General features: G+C 41.0%; 1 protein-coding gene and 1 pseudogene across 1 annotated transcript; one reads left to right on the forward strand and one right to left on the reverse strand.

The window, feature by feature from the left end:
* Positions 1-7,007: 7,007 nt before the first annotated feature.
* LOC122332198 lies at positions 7,008-14,466 on the reverse strand (annotated as a pseudogene).
* LOC122332199 (uncharacterized protein FAM241A-like) lies at positions 13,697-15,180 on the forward strand. Its single transcript, XM_043229494.1, has 2 exons — positions 13,697-13,964; positions 14,477-15,180. The coding sequence occupies exons 1-2, from the start codon at positions 13,836-13,838 to the stop codon at positions 14,750-14,752; spliced, it is 405 nt and encodes a 134-aa protein (XP_043085429.1). The 5' UTR covers positions 13,697-13,835; the 3' UTR covers positions 14,753-15,180.
* Positions 15,181-15,387: the final 207 nt, after the last annotated feature.

The following is a 15,387-nucleotide window of genomic DNA, read 5'->3' on the forward strand; positions in this document are numbered from 1 at the left end:
GAATACATCACCACTTTCCCTTTATGAGTCACAATGCACACACACATACACACCTCTGATCCGTTCCTACCTGCCACGCGCGGAGCGTCTCAAACCAAGGCAGCACTTTCTTTTACCTTCACCTCCATGCAGTACAGTTTAAATAGTCTCAACTCTATCGCAAGCGCACCTCACGGCGTAGGTAGGCTTACGTGCTCAACGCGTGCTGCTGGTTACCTGTGGCTGCTGTTCTAGATGCCATAAGGATCAGCGTTCCTGTGATCAGCGTCTGAGCGATCAGCTAAGAGGAAGAGGGAACAGCCAGCACTCTGTCTCCACGACAACGCCCGGCAGATGCCACACCTCCAGTTCAGGCTCCTCAAGAACAATAAGCGTTTATCGCCACCCTCCTCTTTCTCTTCTTCCCTCTCCAGCCACCGCTTCCGCTGTAAAGCCGCGCTCACTCCGGAGAGAGTGACGCGCTTGTGTGTGACGTCTTCCCAAAAGCAGGGATTCTGTATGTGTGTCTGTTAGACTGAGTTCCACAAGGGGATTAGGCACTTTTCATCTTCATGACGCACACTAGAAGAGAGAGAGAGAGAGAGAGAGAGACGGAGGAGACAGAGAGATGGAGGTCGGGTCATGGAGATATTCGCCCATGAAGGGAGTGTAGGGTGAATGACATGAGATAGAGATAAAAGAAAGAAGTGTCGTTGTTGGTGAAGCCGTACGACAAAACTGCACGGCACTTTTGATTCAGTTTGGCACAAAAGAGAAGAAGAAACGTTTTGCTTAAAGAGGAACTCGTGCTGATTTGCATGCACATATTCTCGCTTTCTCCTTCTGAGCTTTACTCATGTAACCGGCTAGCCCTCGGGGAGGCCCTTCTACTGCTCTATAGTGCGTCTGACTTAATGCTCCAGCCTTCAGATTAAAATAGCTGCAGCCAAATGCCTTAAACCCGCCGCTTTTCTAAGATTACAAAGCGCTCGCTTGTCCAGCAACGTGAGCTTCAATACGAAACCCTGCTGAGGGGACAAAGCGAGGGCAGATTCCCTGATGGTACTTTAGGTAACACAAAATGCCATGTCTAATTCCTATTAACATGGTGTAGATGGCAATCTGCCGTTGGGAGTTATGACAGGCTCTTCATTCTACATACTAAACAAAGGACTCTACAGCCAGTAATTGTAGAGGGTGTTATAATTAAGCCACTCCCCATCAGGTTTAAGCCTCACTAACAAGAGAATAATTGACTGAAGAGGTTGTCGGCCATACAGATGAAGCCTTGATGTATATGATCTGATAGTAACGAGTTAGTCGGCGGTATCTGGGGCGTCAATGTATGCGGCATGTGCTCTGCCGAATGCCAAATGTGTTTTCAAAGGTGCAGCTGTAATTGTAGAGCTCTATCATCTGATTCTGTCATGCTGATCTGATATCAAAGAGATGAAAGCTTACTGTGATTGCACATTCCAGGAGCAGGAATCCCACACATGCAAAGCCAGATACACCCAGAGACAATTATAGTGAAGCCTGGGCAGGCTAGAATCCTCCACATTACAGTAATACGAAGAAAATCGCATTCCGTTTGGTGCACGCGAAAGTGCAATCTATTGCTTGTCTGTAAAAGTGTTCATTTTTGAAGATTCATAGAAATGTGGAGTAATGAAAAAATGCTACGTTCACACTGGAGTTTAATCCAGAGTCACTCCTAGTTCGCCATGCTTTAAACCGTACCTAAAAAGCATATGGGACTAAACAGAGACTAAACCAAAGAAAATATAACCGGAATACTGTGTACAGAAAAAAAACTGAATGACTAGTTGTTAATGCAGTAATGCTGCCCTCTCTTTTGGACACTGACAGCTCGTCGATGTGGGTCTTCCTTCACCTTGAGCAGTGCTGGCAAATTACAGAGACTGAGGTACGTGTCTTGACTTATTCGCAAATTTTGACATCCACCTGTCTCTCTCTACCAGCTCTGCGGTTTAATGGCGATCCATTACTGTCCAAAGAGAGCATGGAGTTTGAAAAGATCAGCTAAATGAAAAGAAAAACTTTCCAGATGATGAGACGCCTCGGGTTGATAATATTAATTCGCTCACAAACAGAATAATCTGTAAGCATTCATGTTTATTGTTAGCACCCTGGTAAAACAGTCATTTCATACTTAGTATTCAAATCTATTAATGTATGTATAGCTTGAGTATTACTGATATAAAAACTGTAATTAAACTTTATTTGGAGAGTCATTTTCTTATTATGAAGCCTAAAGTGTTTTAAGGCCACATATGATGAGAAATTCATTATCTTTGAACAATATGCAAGGTATTTAAAGTGTACTTTCAATAGTCCCCCTTTAGCACAATCAAATATACCAACCCTAATGTTTAGTTGGACTTCTTCAAATATAAAATTAATTTTACCAATTTAGCAGACATAAGACATAACTGGAAAGTATACGTGTTTAGCATTAAAAACATTTTTATTAAACATAAATATGCAAATGTATTAAGTAGTACACTTAGCATGAAATAAATGTATTTCAAATACATTTTAGTATATGTATTTTTCACTAGGACAGCTAGATGGTTGAGGGGTGACTCCTGTAGTCTGTTCACGCTTACATTAACATTAAATGCATTCACTCCCAAAACTGCCAAAATGCTTTTTAGCTATAAATAATGCCTTTGCTTGAACCATCATTGAACATTTGCAACAACAGAAACTATTTTTCCCATTCCACTCTTACAGAAATGCCACGTCACCTATCATGTTCCCAAATAAGCATGACTGAAATCACCAATAAAAAGGCTTGATGCAATAAACTGACAAAATTTGAAGAGACAATTGTTATACTTCTCGGTTACGAATAAAGAATGAGACATTCTAAAGTAAACAAATGTTAAAACAACCAATTTAATTATGCAGGAGACGCTTTGATGTTTCTTTGCATGTTTGATCCTTTCAGTCGTCTTTCTTTGAAAGCAACAACCCGAGATACAGAGACGCAACCGCTCACTTTGACGCGTAAAAAGGAGCCCGAGTGAGATGCATTCGTTAATGTCTCTTCACACGTCTGCCGTGCAAAAAAGAAGCGCCAGTGAGAATCGTGCAGCATCGTGTGTCAGAGTTTAAGTGTGAACAGAACACATTTCCTCAACTCTCACACACACCCCATATGTAGCCGTTCACTGGCCAGTCGGTTGCCATGGGAAACCATCAGAGCACATCAAAACGAGCCCTCGAGGGACTCCTGCCACGAGCAATCCTATCTACTGAAACACACTTAACAGTGTGTGACAGAGTGCCGTTTCAAGATGCGGACAATTCGGTTTCTCACCCCTTGCCTCATAAAAGAAATAGAAACTCATCTGTCAGCAGTCTAATAACGGCCGGGAAAGCATTTAGGGGTCATGCTGCGCTCGGATATTGAGCGAGACGTTTTAGAAAATGGAATAATTATTGGGCAGTACAAATATAAGTCTAAAGAACAAGGCAAATAGATACAAATCTGTACATGAATCAGCCTTCGGTGAGACCTCGGACTTTGATTTATGTAGCATTTATAAATAGGGATGGCAATTTATACCTGAACACGGCATGCTGGAATCAGTTTAAAAAAATGCATGTGTGCATAACATTGTAAGATTTATTTTACTGCAAGTAGGTGCTGTGGTCAAAAAGCGAATCAGAAACAGAAACATACGATTCCTCAAACAAACAGAGAAGTCATGTGAACTGAGTGGCAGTGATCTCAGGCCTCAGCTGTTCCACTCATTGTGGGGTGACTAATTGGCAGAGACAAAGTGAAGGTTGAGTCTCCATCTTGTGGCCATTAATCATAATATTCATAGATGTGTATCTCACAATCTTCCCTCTCAATTGCTCAAGTACATTACTTTCACATTTAGGTTATTGGCAGATGAAAATGCTGCACGGGAAAGTGCATATTGTGTAAGTGACAATTATAGATGTATGTAAATATGTAAATGAAGATACCACTAAATGTTATGCAATCAAAATCTTACACACACACACACACACACACACACACACAAACACACAAACACACACTACTGTTTGGAGTCAGTATTTATTTTATTTCTTTATTTTTCTTTATTATATTATTTTAACATTTAATTGTATAAAACTGCCAGATGTTAGATTTCTTGAGCAGTTTATTCATCAAAGAATTTCCAACAAAAAACACAACCACAACATTGTCAACACTAGCAGTAATAAGAAATATTTAAGTAACAAAACGGTATATTAGAATGATTTCTGAAGGATTAAATGCATATGCATGCACACACTCACAAAGATTCAGAAGAAACATACTGTATATACAGTACATAAACTATCTATCTATATATATATATATATATATATATATATATATATATATATATATATATATATATATAGTATATATATAAATATAGTATATATAAATAATATATATAAATGCACACACTGCATGCAAAATCCATCTAAAACTATTTTCAAAGGTATCTTTCCACTATAATGTGTCAGGATACCACTTTGCTTGCATCTTTTATGAGTTCATATTAATTGAGCAACATGAAATATTTATACTTTTAAAAATTAATTTGACACAGGGCCATTTGAAATGCACTAAGGCTAAAAGAGCCAGTTAAATTACAAAGATATAAACCTTTGCCTGCATTTCACCTGAAATCACACAATATAGAGTTCTTTTGACGACACACTCAGAGAAATTCTGAAAGTCATTGTTAGGGTGGTTACATACATACTCTCCGTACAGCGCACTGTCGAAATACTGAAAATGTTTGGCAAAACCCCAAGCCACATGCCAGGATTGCAGCAACAATAAAGATGCTTCCGTGCTCTCTAGTAGCTAGAGGCAAGAACAAACATGTAAAGTAATAAGACATGACTTAGCCTAAGAGCATCCTGCCTAGTGAATAACCATTTATACTATGGTATTTAGAGGTCGGATGGGGTTTAATGTCAGAGACATGCCTAGTGGCTCTTTTCCTTTTTAGAACGGTTGTATAATACCCTCAATGACCATCTTAGTCTCATCTCAGTTCAGAGGTCTGACTGTTATTAGCTTTTCCTTCCAATGAGTCCTCCATTTCAAAGACCAAACTTTCATCTCAGATTATGTATCTATGCACACATAACGAGCATTCACACTACATGCAAAACAGGCATCTAAATTAAGATTTTAGCACTGCGTATCTCCATCTGCTCGAGACCGGTAATTGGTGAGCGAACTGCGTGCTCCTCATTAGAGTTTTGCGAGGGTCACTAAGAGTGATTCAAGGGTCTCTCATTAGAGATGCTAGAGGTGTGAAGCTGGGAAGCTCAAACAGCACATCAGACTGTCGTCTCATTATCCTGATGTCCAGCACCACATAAACAACCAGAGGACATCAAAATGATATTAAAGACTATTGACACTTGCATGCATCACTTTTTTGCCATTGTTATTGACCCTGAATCTCAGCCATTAAAAAAGTCAGAATGCTCTTTTTTTTTATGCTAAAATGAGGTTTGTGGTCGTGAAAGTTGATTGGTCACGGCTCCTCCCACTAGTAAAGCACTATACAGTTCATTCACTGATCAACAGTGTAGGGGAAGGTTACTTTTACATTACAATATTGCGTTACTCCCTATAAACGTTATTAAGTTGCTTAGTTCAATTTTATGGAAAGTAATGCATTATGTTACTTTTTAGGTCTGGGCAGGTTGCTAACATAATTATTGCAGATTCACTGAAAAAAAAGGTAAGTGGTCGCAAACTATTTACTTTAGGTAGTCCGCTACATTTAATAATGGAGCTAAAATAAATTGATTGCAACCACTTACCTTACCTTAAGAAACCAAGTAATTTATTTTAAAAAACAAAAAGTATCAGTAAATTAAAAGGTAATGCATAAATAAAAATTACTTTATCTAGCAAGGGTGCATTTAATTGATCGAAAGTGACAGTAAAGACATTTCTAATGTTATATAAAAAGTTCTATTTAATATAAATGCTATTCTTTTCAACTTGAAAGCATCACAAAAATTTTTAATTTCCACACAAAAAAAGCAGCACCACTTATTCCTACATTGATTAAAAGGAAATGGTTTGAAACACCAAATACATACACACACACACACACATATATATATATATATATATATATATATATAATTTTTTCAAATAAATGAATTTATTGTTATTTTTACCGACCGATAAATGACTGGGTAAGCTTTAGACTAAAAACAGCACAGAACCAAAAACTGCCTGTATTGATCACCTGTCCTTGAGATGAATAGAAAATCTCAGTTTGAACTCCGGTTTGATTGTGAACAAAGTCCTCTCTAATAAATCATTATTTATTTTCTTTTCATGTGCTCGCAGTAACCCTTCGTCCTTGCTCTAGCTGCCAGTATCAGGCGACGTTCTGGTGCGATATCATAGTATAGCACTGTTCAAAGTCTACCGCATGATACCTCCAACTTATTTTGAGCTCTTTGAATGATTGGATTTAGATAATAATGTGGCTGTGTGAGCACAATCAAGTTTTGTCCCGACCCTAGAATGAGGTGTGATGGGTGAGGAATACGGTGTGCTGCAAACCTCCATTCAGAGCCGCTGCAAACAAGGACCTCCATGACGACTCGCTCACTGAATGTGAGGTTTCAAACCTAAACCTTCAATTTCTTGTTTCAATGTGTCAAGTTCGAAAAAAATAAAATAAACAAAAGACAGCATCCCTGAGGATGGAGTGAGCTACAAAAAGTCTGAAAGGGTCACAAACTGCTGAAAATTGTGGGTAAACTTCTGATTCCACCTGAATACATCAGATACATTAACTTTATTAATAAACATATGTTTTTCTATTTCTGCTTCTCAGTCAAGATATGTATGCTACCTCTTTGATCTACAATGGTGAGAATTTATCTGAATAATTAATTAACATCATGCAACATTGCGGTGATGAATACCAAGATGCCTTTTCCCCTTTTCAGTGAAATAAATTGAATCAACATAAATCTATTTTATTTTCAGGGCCTATTCGATAACGCTGCTATCTTATTGAAGAGCCAACTCAAGCCAATGACATCCAGACAAGCACAATTCATCTGTTACAGCACTGCAAAACAAATCCTACAGTTTACTATTCTAACAAGGAATGTAAACTTATGATGCATCAAAAATCACAATATAAAAACACTTATCTTGAATTGCAAACCCCCAAATTTAATCAAGTTAACGCTTAAAGACGTAAGGCAGCTCTATGAAGATTAGCTTGATTACATTCACTCAACGACCAGATACCATCTCGGTGAACTGCTGACGATTAATCTGAATAAATTAAAATGTTTATGTTCATTAGGCACTGAAGCAGCAAAGCTGCTGGATAAAAGAACACTTCCAAACATTTTCTTTCCTCTGCCATTAAATAAATTGACAATTTCTTCCAAAAAAAAAACAAAAACAAAAAAAAACCTATTAAATACTTTACAAACTCTGAAGACTTGCCTGGGGTAAACATTGAATGTAACTTCATTAGGTGCATGCTCTTTTTTTTTTCTCAGGGTGAAAACGGTGTAGTGGTGTGTGAGTGTTTGGTGGGTTGAAGCGAGAACGTGTAGTGTAGCATGATACAGAAGTAATACTTATAATGCGTGTGAATGTAAGGAGCAGCAGAGGTACTGTTATTCTCAAATTATGTCTGTGCTGCAAACCTCATTGGTAGTGCGAGTCCAGGAGTGTGCTTGTGAAGGGCTTTTGGGAAAAGTGTACTTGCAAAGGGGGTTTCATGGCAGTTCAGTCAGTTTTTTTTTTTTTTTTTTGCTGTTGCTTTGGTTTTAAGAGGCGGAGAAAAAGACAGGAGAGAGTGAGATCCAGGCCCTTGAAGATATTCAGACCACAAACTTGTTCTTAGTGGTGGAGCCTCCTAGTGGCCGTGTCAGCATGAGACTGATAGCCGATGGTCATATTCATAGGGATGCTTAATCGCTCCTTGTACACCCTCCTGCCAAACAAACACAATAACGCACCGTAACCAGCAGAGCACGCACGCCACTTACATGTAGCGTGAACGCGTGAGAGTCTCACCCTATGTGCGTTATGGCCTCTCTGTTCTCGTAGTCAGTTGTCCAGACGGCGATTTTATCTCCTTCGTTCGGATGTTGACTACAGCCCCACACATATCGTCGCTGTAGTCGTCGAAGGCCTCGCCGATGAGGCACAGCAGCTGTAGGTATGAAACAGGTGAACCTTAGAGAGTCAGGGCTGCAGAAGTACATGAATTACTTGCGTGTGGTACGTTGAGGGGCGTTCAGTGACTAACTCAGAACTCTTACAGTTTCCAACCAAAAGCGGTCCAGGTCATACTTCCTCTGCTGCTTGTTGAGAGTGATGAGCCAGCGGCCTCCTCTTTTATTCCTCTCATCCTCCCACATAGGCTCAATACCATCCTGCAACCCAAGCACAAAGCAGAGTCCACGCTAATCTGGAGAATCTCGACACTACTCAAAAAAAAGCAGCAAGAGACGGTAAACGAGCAAAAACAAACTGCCAAAACAGAAAAAGAAATACACAAATGTAAATTTTATAACATCCCACTGGAGATTTCCATAAACAGGACTAGAAGTCATAAAAAAGGTAAATGCTAATATATTTTTATGAAAGTTATAGTAATGATATTTAATAAGCATTAGGCTATATTTGTTTCTTTTTTAGTTTGTTCTGTTGAAGTAATAAGTGAAGCGCATAAAAAAACATTAAATTGTCACCATGTGCATTTTATTGTTTATTTCCTGCAACAGATGCTTCAGTTTGATTGGTCAGTAATGATTTTGTGCATCTTTGCTCACGGTCTATTCGGTCTTAAAGTCATGGTAATATGCATTAACTGGGCAAAATCTCATTGAGCTTTAACGGTGACGACCGAATTATTAATTTTGAGGGCAACTGTTTGGGTTTACCCTTTACATACATAAAATGGCAGCATGTTATGATAAAAGGTCTACCTTGAAAAGTGAGTAGTCACACCCTGACATCAAATTACTGGAGAGCTGAATGTGGTTATAAAGCCTGCACAGAAGAGATTCATAAAATCAATTAGAGCAGTAAATTAATTGGGGTTGGGGTGTTTTATTATATGTGTAACTCAAGAAAAACAAAACCAGTCTTACGCCCAGAAATCTTCCACTGTGTCAAATTTGGAGATCAGTCTGAGATTGGCCTGCCATGTTTTGCTCTTGTCATTTTTGAAGAACCATAAAGACCATCTTTAAAAAAAAAAAAAAAAAAAAAAAAAGATAAATGAAGATAACATCTTAAGAAACTACGTTCAGGAGCTAGCACATTATTTGAAAACAAGTGCCTTCATCCTAAAAACAAGTGCATTCATCCACTCGACCTGTTCTGTAGGGGGTGTTTGATGTAGCTCTCAGGGCTGACAATCTCCTGATTGGTCTCTTCTGAGTTCTCCTCTTCACTCTTACAAGAAATTGAGTTTAATTCCTGCACAAGAACCTTTAAAAGATTAGTTTAAACCCAATACATTCGAGTTCACATCACCAGCAGCACAGCACACACACACACACACACACACACACACACACACACACACACACACACACACACACACACACAAACAGTGCTGACAGAAGAGAAAGACTGTAGGCAATGTTCCTTTATTGTCCTCATTTATTTAAGCACCCAGAACAGAACTAATTTAGCAGCTGGGTCCAGTGCAATACCTGGCCGTTCAGCGTGATTGTGTTTTATCTGAGGTTAAACGCTACAGTCACTGTTTGTTTGTCTTAACTTAAACCCAACATGATCTTTGTGTGAGATCTTCGAGTGTCTGCAGTCATTCATTATTATGAGCGCGAGGTCTCTTTGAAGTGAGCGTGTTTATCAAATGTTTATACACTCACAATTGTTAAAGCGTCTATCTTAAGCTTAATCGCAGATCGTAACGGCTGTGAATAAACTATGGTTTGGCACGGCTTTCATAGTTTGAACCAGCATGGTGCCGTTACAATTGACTTAACTTCTCCTCACTCGACGTCTTAGTTTTTGACAGATATGCTTTGATGGGGACGCTTGATCCCGAAAGAAAATTAAACGGGATACTAAAGTTTGACTGAATGCATACAGGGTAGCGGTGTCGAAAAGACATCTGGAAAAGTAATCAAGTGCCTTACGCGACTGGAACAAGCCATGTCAACTTTCAGCCAAACTTGTTGAGCCACCCCATTCAAACATGCCGAAAAACTTTTTCAGAGTTCGCAGAGGACGGTATTTCAACTTATTTTTTGCCTAATAAGAAATATAAACGCATTGGTAGGGCTGTGTGGTTTATAGCGTGGCGCTGAAGGACTGGAAAGTGTAAAATAATCTTTGAGAAGTTTATTGACTCACCGGCTCCGCCGTCGCCATTTTACGTGAGTCGCTCACAGGCCTCATAAGGGACGTTCACGCTTCTCTTCAGTGCTGCCCTCTGATTGGCTGACGCAGTGCCGCGAGCGAATCACAAGCCGTGTCTCAAATATACAGCGAGACGCCTACCAGAGAAGATTCGAACACTGTTTAGCTGTGAGCGATGTGTAAATGAATCGCTCTTTTGAATCGGACCTTAACAGTGACAACAACCAGTTCACTATAACGAATCGCAATTCTCAAATCAAGTCAAGTCAAGTCAAGTCAAGTCAACTTTATTGTCAAATATGCTCTATGTACAACATACAGCACAGATGAAATTCCTTCCCTTCTGACCTTGCAATCATGCAGAATAAAAGAATAAAGATAAAAGAATTAAAAACTAAAGTATAATAAAATAATGGTAAAATATCTAAAATATCTAAAATATAAATAGTGCAACATTAAACATACAGACATTAAACATACAGACAAGGCACTTGTTGGAAAATTAAATTAAGTTAAAGTGAGGTAGTGCGTTGAGGTGCAAAAAGTGTAGACCCTGAGATTATGAGTTTATGTGGGGCGGGATCACAGTCTGAGGTCTGAGGCCTGAGGCAGGGGCCAGAGGTAGAGGTGAGGTGAGTGAAGGGAGAGTAGGTAGGAGTTGAGTCTCCTGACCGCCTGGTGGATGAAACTGTCCCTGAGCCTGCTGGTTCTGGCTCGGAGACTCCAGTCTCTCTTCCCCGACGGCAGCAGGTTGAAGAGGCAGTGGGATGGGTGGGTGGGGTCTCCTGCTATCCTGGTGGCTTTTCGCGTGAGACGAACGCTGAAAATGTCCAAGAGAGGGGGAGAGAGACACCAATGATTTTCTCAGCAGCTCTCACGATGCGCTGCTGTGTGTGTTCACGGCAGGACACGGTGCAGGCTCCGTGACCCACACCGTGATGCAGCTGGACAGGATGCTCTCGATGGTGCCTCTGTAGAAGTTCTGCATGATGGGGGTGGGGCTTTGCTCTTTTCAGTTTACGGAGAAAGTACAGGCGCTGATGGGCTTTTTGGCCAGTGATGCGGTGTTGTGACTCCATGATAGGTCTTCAGATATGTGCACACCCAGGAACTTGGTGCTGTTCACCCTCCACTACAGCACCGTCGATGATCAGCGGAGCATGCTGGGTGTGCGCTCTCCTGAAGTCCACAACAATCTCCTTTGTCTTCTCCACATTCAGGTGGAGATTGTTATCTTGCACCACATGGCCAGCCTGCTCACTTCACTCCTGTAGGGTGTCTCATTGTTGTTGTTGATAAGACCCACCACAGTCGTGTCATCCGCAAACTTGATGAAGAGGTTAGAGCTGGATGATGGAGTACAGTCATGGGTCAGCAGAGTGAAAAGAAGGGGGCTCAGCACACATCCTTGGGGGGCCCCTGTGTTCATGATGATGGAGCTGGAGGAGTTGCTGCCAGCCCGAACTGCCTGAGGTCTCCCTGTCAGGAAGTCCAGCAGCCAGTTGCACAGGGAGGAGTTGAGCCCCAGCTGGCCCAGTTTATGGATGAGTTGCTGCGGGATTATGGTGTTGAATGCTGAACTGAAGTCGATGAACAGCATTCTGACATGTGAGTCTTTGGTTTCCAGGTGGGTGAGTGCTGAGTGGAGGGCAGTGGAGACAGCATCTTCTGTTGATCGGTTAGACCGATATGCAAACTGGTAGGGGTCCAGGGCAGGGGGGAGGACAGACTTGATGTGGTGCATGACTAGCCGCTCAAAGCACTTCATGAGGATGGGAGTGAGTGCGACCGGGCGGAAGTCATTGTAACAGGAGGAGATGACTTTTTCGGTACCGGGATGATTGTGGTGGATTTAAGGCACGTGGGGACAACAGCCTGGCTCAGTGAGATGTTGAAGATGTCCGTGAGGACATCTGTGAGCTCAGCAGCACAGTCTCTCAGAACACGACCAGGGATGTTATCCGGGCCTGGGGCTTTGCGAGCATTTGTCCCTCTGAGACAGCGCCTCACACTATCAGGGGACAGTATCAACACCTGGTCACCAAGAGAAGGTGGTAGCTTCTGTGCTGGAGTGTTGTTGTCTGCCTCAAAGCGGGCGAAAGAAGTTGTTCAGATAGTTCAGCAGAGAGGTGGAGCTATCACAGGTCCGTGGAGAGGGCTTGTAGTCCGTGATGGTTTGGATTCCTCGCCACAGGTTCCTGCTGTCTCTGCTGTCACTGAAACAGTCTGCAATCCTCCTGGAGTACTGTCTCTTGGCCAGTCTGATGCCCCGAGACAAGTTGGCCCTGGCAGTCCTTAGAGCCCACCTCGTCCCCAGCTCTGAAGGCAGTGTTCCTGGCCCTCAGGAGCCTTTTGACGTCTCCTGTTAGCCAAGGTTTCTGATTGGCCCGTATGGTGATGGTTCTGGTGACAGTGACATCATCCATGCACTTCCTCATGTAGGACGTGGATTGGTCTCCGTGTACTCCTGGAGGTCAGTGATGTTGGAAATCATAATAATCATAATAATCAAATCAAATCAAATCATTTGAAGTAATAAAACTCAGATTGTTATAAATACATTTTTATAATTGATATGACTGAATCACAGACTGCATATACAAAAAGTAGGTGTAATACATACGAGTTAAGAAAACTAAATTGAAACTAAATTATTTATATTTTATCATTTAATTTAGATTTTAAAAATGACCTTAAATACCAGAAAGGTATTGTTAGCAAAGTCATGTATATTAATTTTAGTACCGTTTAATGCACATGCTAATTATATTGACGTTTTAATAACTAAATCTGAGTAACTAAATCTAAACCAAGTCAAATTAATAAATTATTGAATTATAATAAACACGAACATTAACAAAACGGACACAATATGTGAATTTACTTGAGCCTTTTGAGTACGTCAGACCGAAATGTGATTAGTGAATCGCTTATTTTGACCGGTTCTTTGAAATGAACGATTCAAAAGAATCGATTCGCGGAAACGACGCCTCTCAATGTTGACTGCGTAGGTGGCTCATTGGGTTTTGACACGCAGCCGTGCGCTTTAATAACTGTATACATTTCCAGTGCATATTTATAAATGAAAAATTATACTATGAAACAGCCTAGACAATTAATCAAAAATAACGTTTTTGTTTGTTTACAACCGCTTCCATGGACCTACGGAATAGATATATATCGTTCATTCTGTAAAATCCATTCGTGTTTTGACGTTGTGGCGGTTATAATACACATACCGCAATTATTCCTACTTATTTTGGATTATCCATCTTTTATTTTGACCGCGCTGTGTCTCGTGACGTCAAGATGCCCCTTCTGTTGACAGCCAAGACCGGAAGTGTCGCCAGCAGCCATCTGGCTCGCAGCCCTTCGGCCCTATCTCAGGTCAGCACTAGTCATTTTGTGTTTTAAAAAGAAAAATATGTCAAGATCTAATCGGACCGCAAACGATACGGAGGTGCGTCCGCGGGATGCCTTAAACGCGACGCGAGAACGAAGCGGATGTCGATGCCAACATGAGGCTCCTGTCAGACAAGCGAACAGCGAACAGGTAAGAGTGGCACATCTGATCCAGCTTCACGCAACATTTAGCTGTGATTTATTTTTTATTATTATTATTTTTAATTTATTATGTAAATATAATAAGCATGAAAAACAGTTGCGTGAGAGCGTTTATTTGACTTTTTGCTCGGAAATCGCGAAACACGTTTATCTAGAACTTCATCCTCTGCTCTTCCTCTCCCTTTCTTTATCAAGAGATTTTTACATCAAACAGCAACCTGCTCTATGAATAGAACTGTGCTGTCACATTCGTTAGCTATAACATAAGGTCTTCGTGGCATCTGTTAAGCCTCAACAATATCTATTTTTAGCTTACTTTAGCTAAATAATGATAGCCAAGTATACCAACCTGTTTTGTCTGTGTATATACACTACCGCTCCCACGCATACTCTCACGCCACGGTCGTGTTGTGTCATCTTGAACGACATGCTCCTCGTTCAGATTGACTGTATGACTGAAACAAGCGTTGTGTAATGTAGTCAAACTGTCTTTGCTCCCAGAACGACTTCAGGGGACGAGAAAGAGTGCACGGTCACTCTGTAGCAGAGCCGCAGCCAGAGGCTCCCTTGGTGGACGACTGCGAGAGGCTGGGCACTCTTTTCGGGGAGCTCAATAAGTGTTTGAGAGGCATTGGTTTTACTCAGCTTTACTTCGGGGAGAAGATCGTGGAGCCCGTGGTCGTGCTGGTGTTTTGGATGCTGCTCTGGTTCCTCGGTATCCAAGCCCTCGGCCTCGTGGGAACTCTATGCATTATTATCATTTACATCCAGAAATAGCAGACGTAAAGGTAGACGAGACAGACGGAGGTTCATTTGCCACCCACAGCCCGTGCCAGTCAAAGAGAGGAGAGACTCCTTTCTACACCAGATGAGCTTTGTGAATGTCATTTGAAAGTTTTACCCGATCCGTACGTTTGGGTCTGTGTCAGTTGCCTTTTAATATGGAGTGCGTACAAGAGGTGAGTTAATGAAGTTCATCGGAGGATTTGCTTTAACTGCTGAAATGATTCCTCTGGTCTGTGTGGACTGTGTGTTAGCTGTGAAAGGTACTCGTGAAAAGCATGCTTCCCTTCGATATTTGCATTGACAACATGGGTGCATAAACAGAATCTAATGTACATATCAGTTATACGGTCATTGCCGTTGTCGAATGTATTACTCTTAATCACCCAGGTGTCAGTCTTGCATTCTCCACACAATTGCACTAGAGGCAACCTTCCTCATTTTCCCCAAACATGGAAACATACCAGGGAATAATAATCATTGTGTGTTCAAACTTGAATGTGTTTATACTACTGCATGTGAATGTTTTGGGGCTGGTGGATTAAATGCTCTAATAGTCTGAGCAGACGACGGCACTGTATCAAAAATCAAACCTTTGTGATGAAAGACCTACATTATATGCTTTAAAT

This window comes from Puntigrus tetrazona, unplaced genomic scaffold, assembly GCF_018831695.1.
Source record: "Puntigrus tetrazona isolate hp1 unplaced genomic scaffold, ASM1883169v1 S000000006, whole genome shotgun sequence".
In the NCBI taxonomy this organism is placed as follows: domain Eukaryota; kingdom Metazoa; phylum Chordata; class Actinopteri; order Cypriniformes; family Cyprinidae; genus Puntigrus; species Puntigrus tetrazona.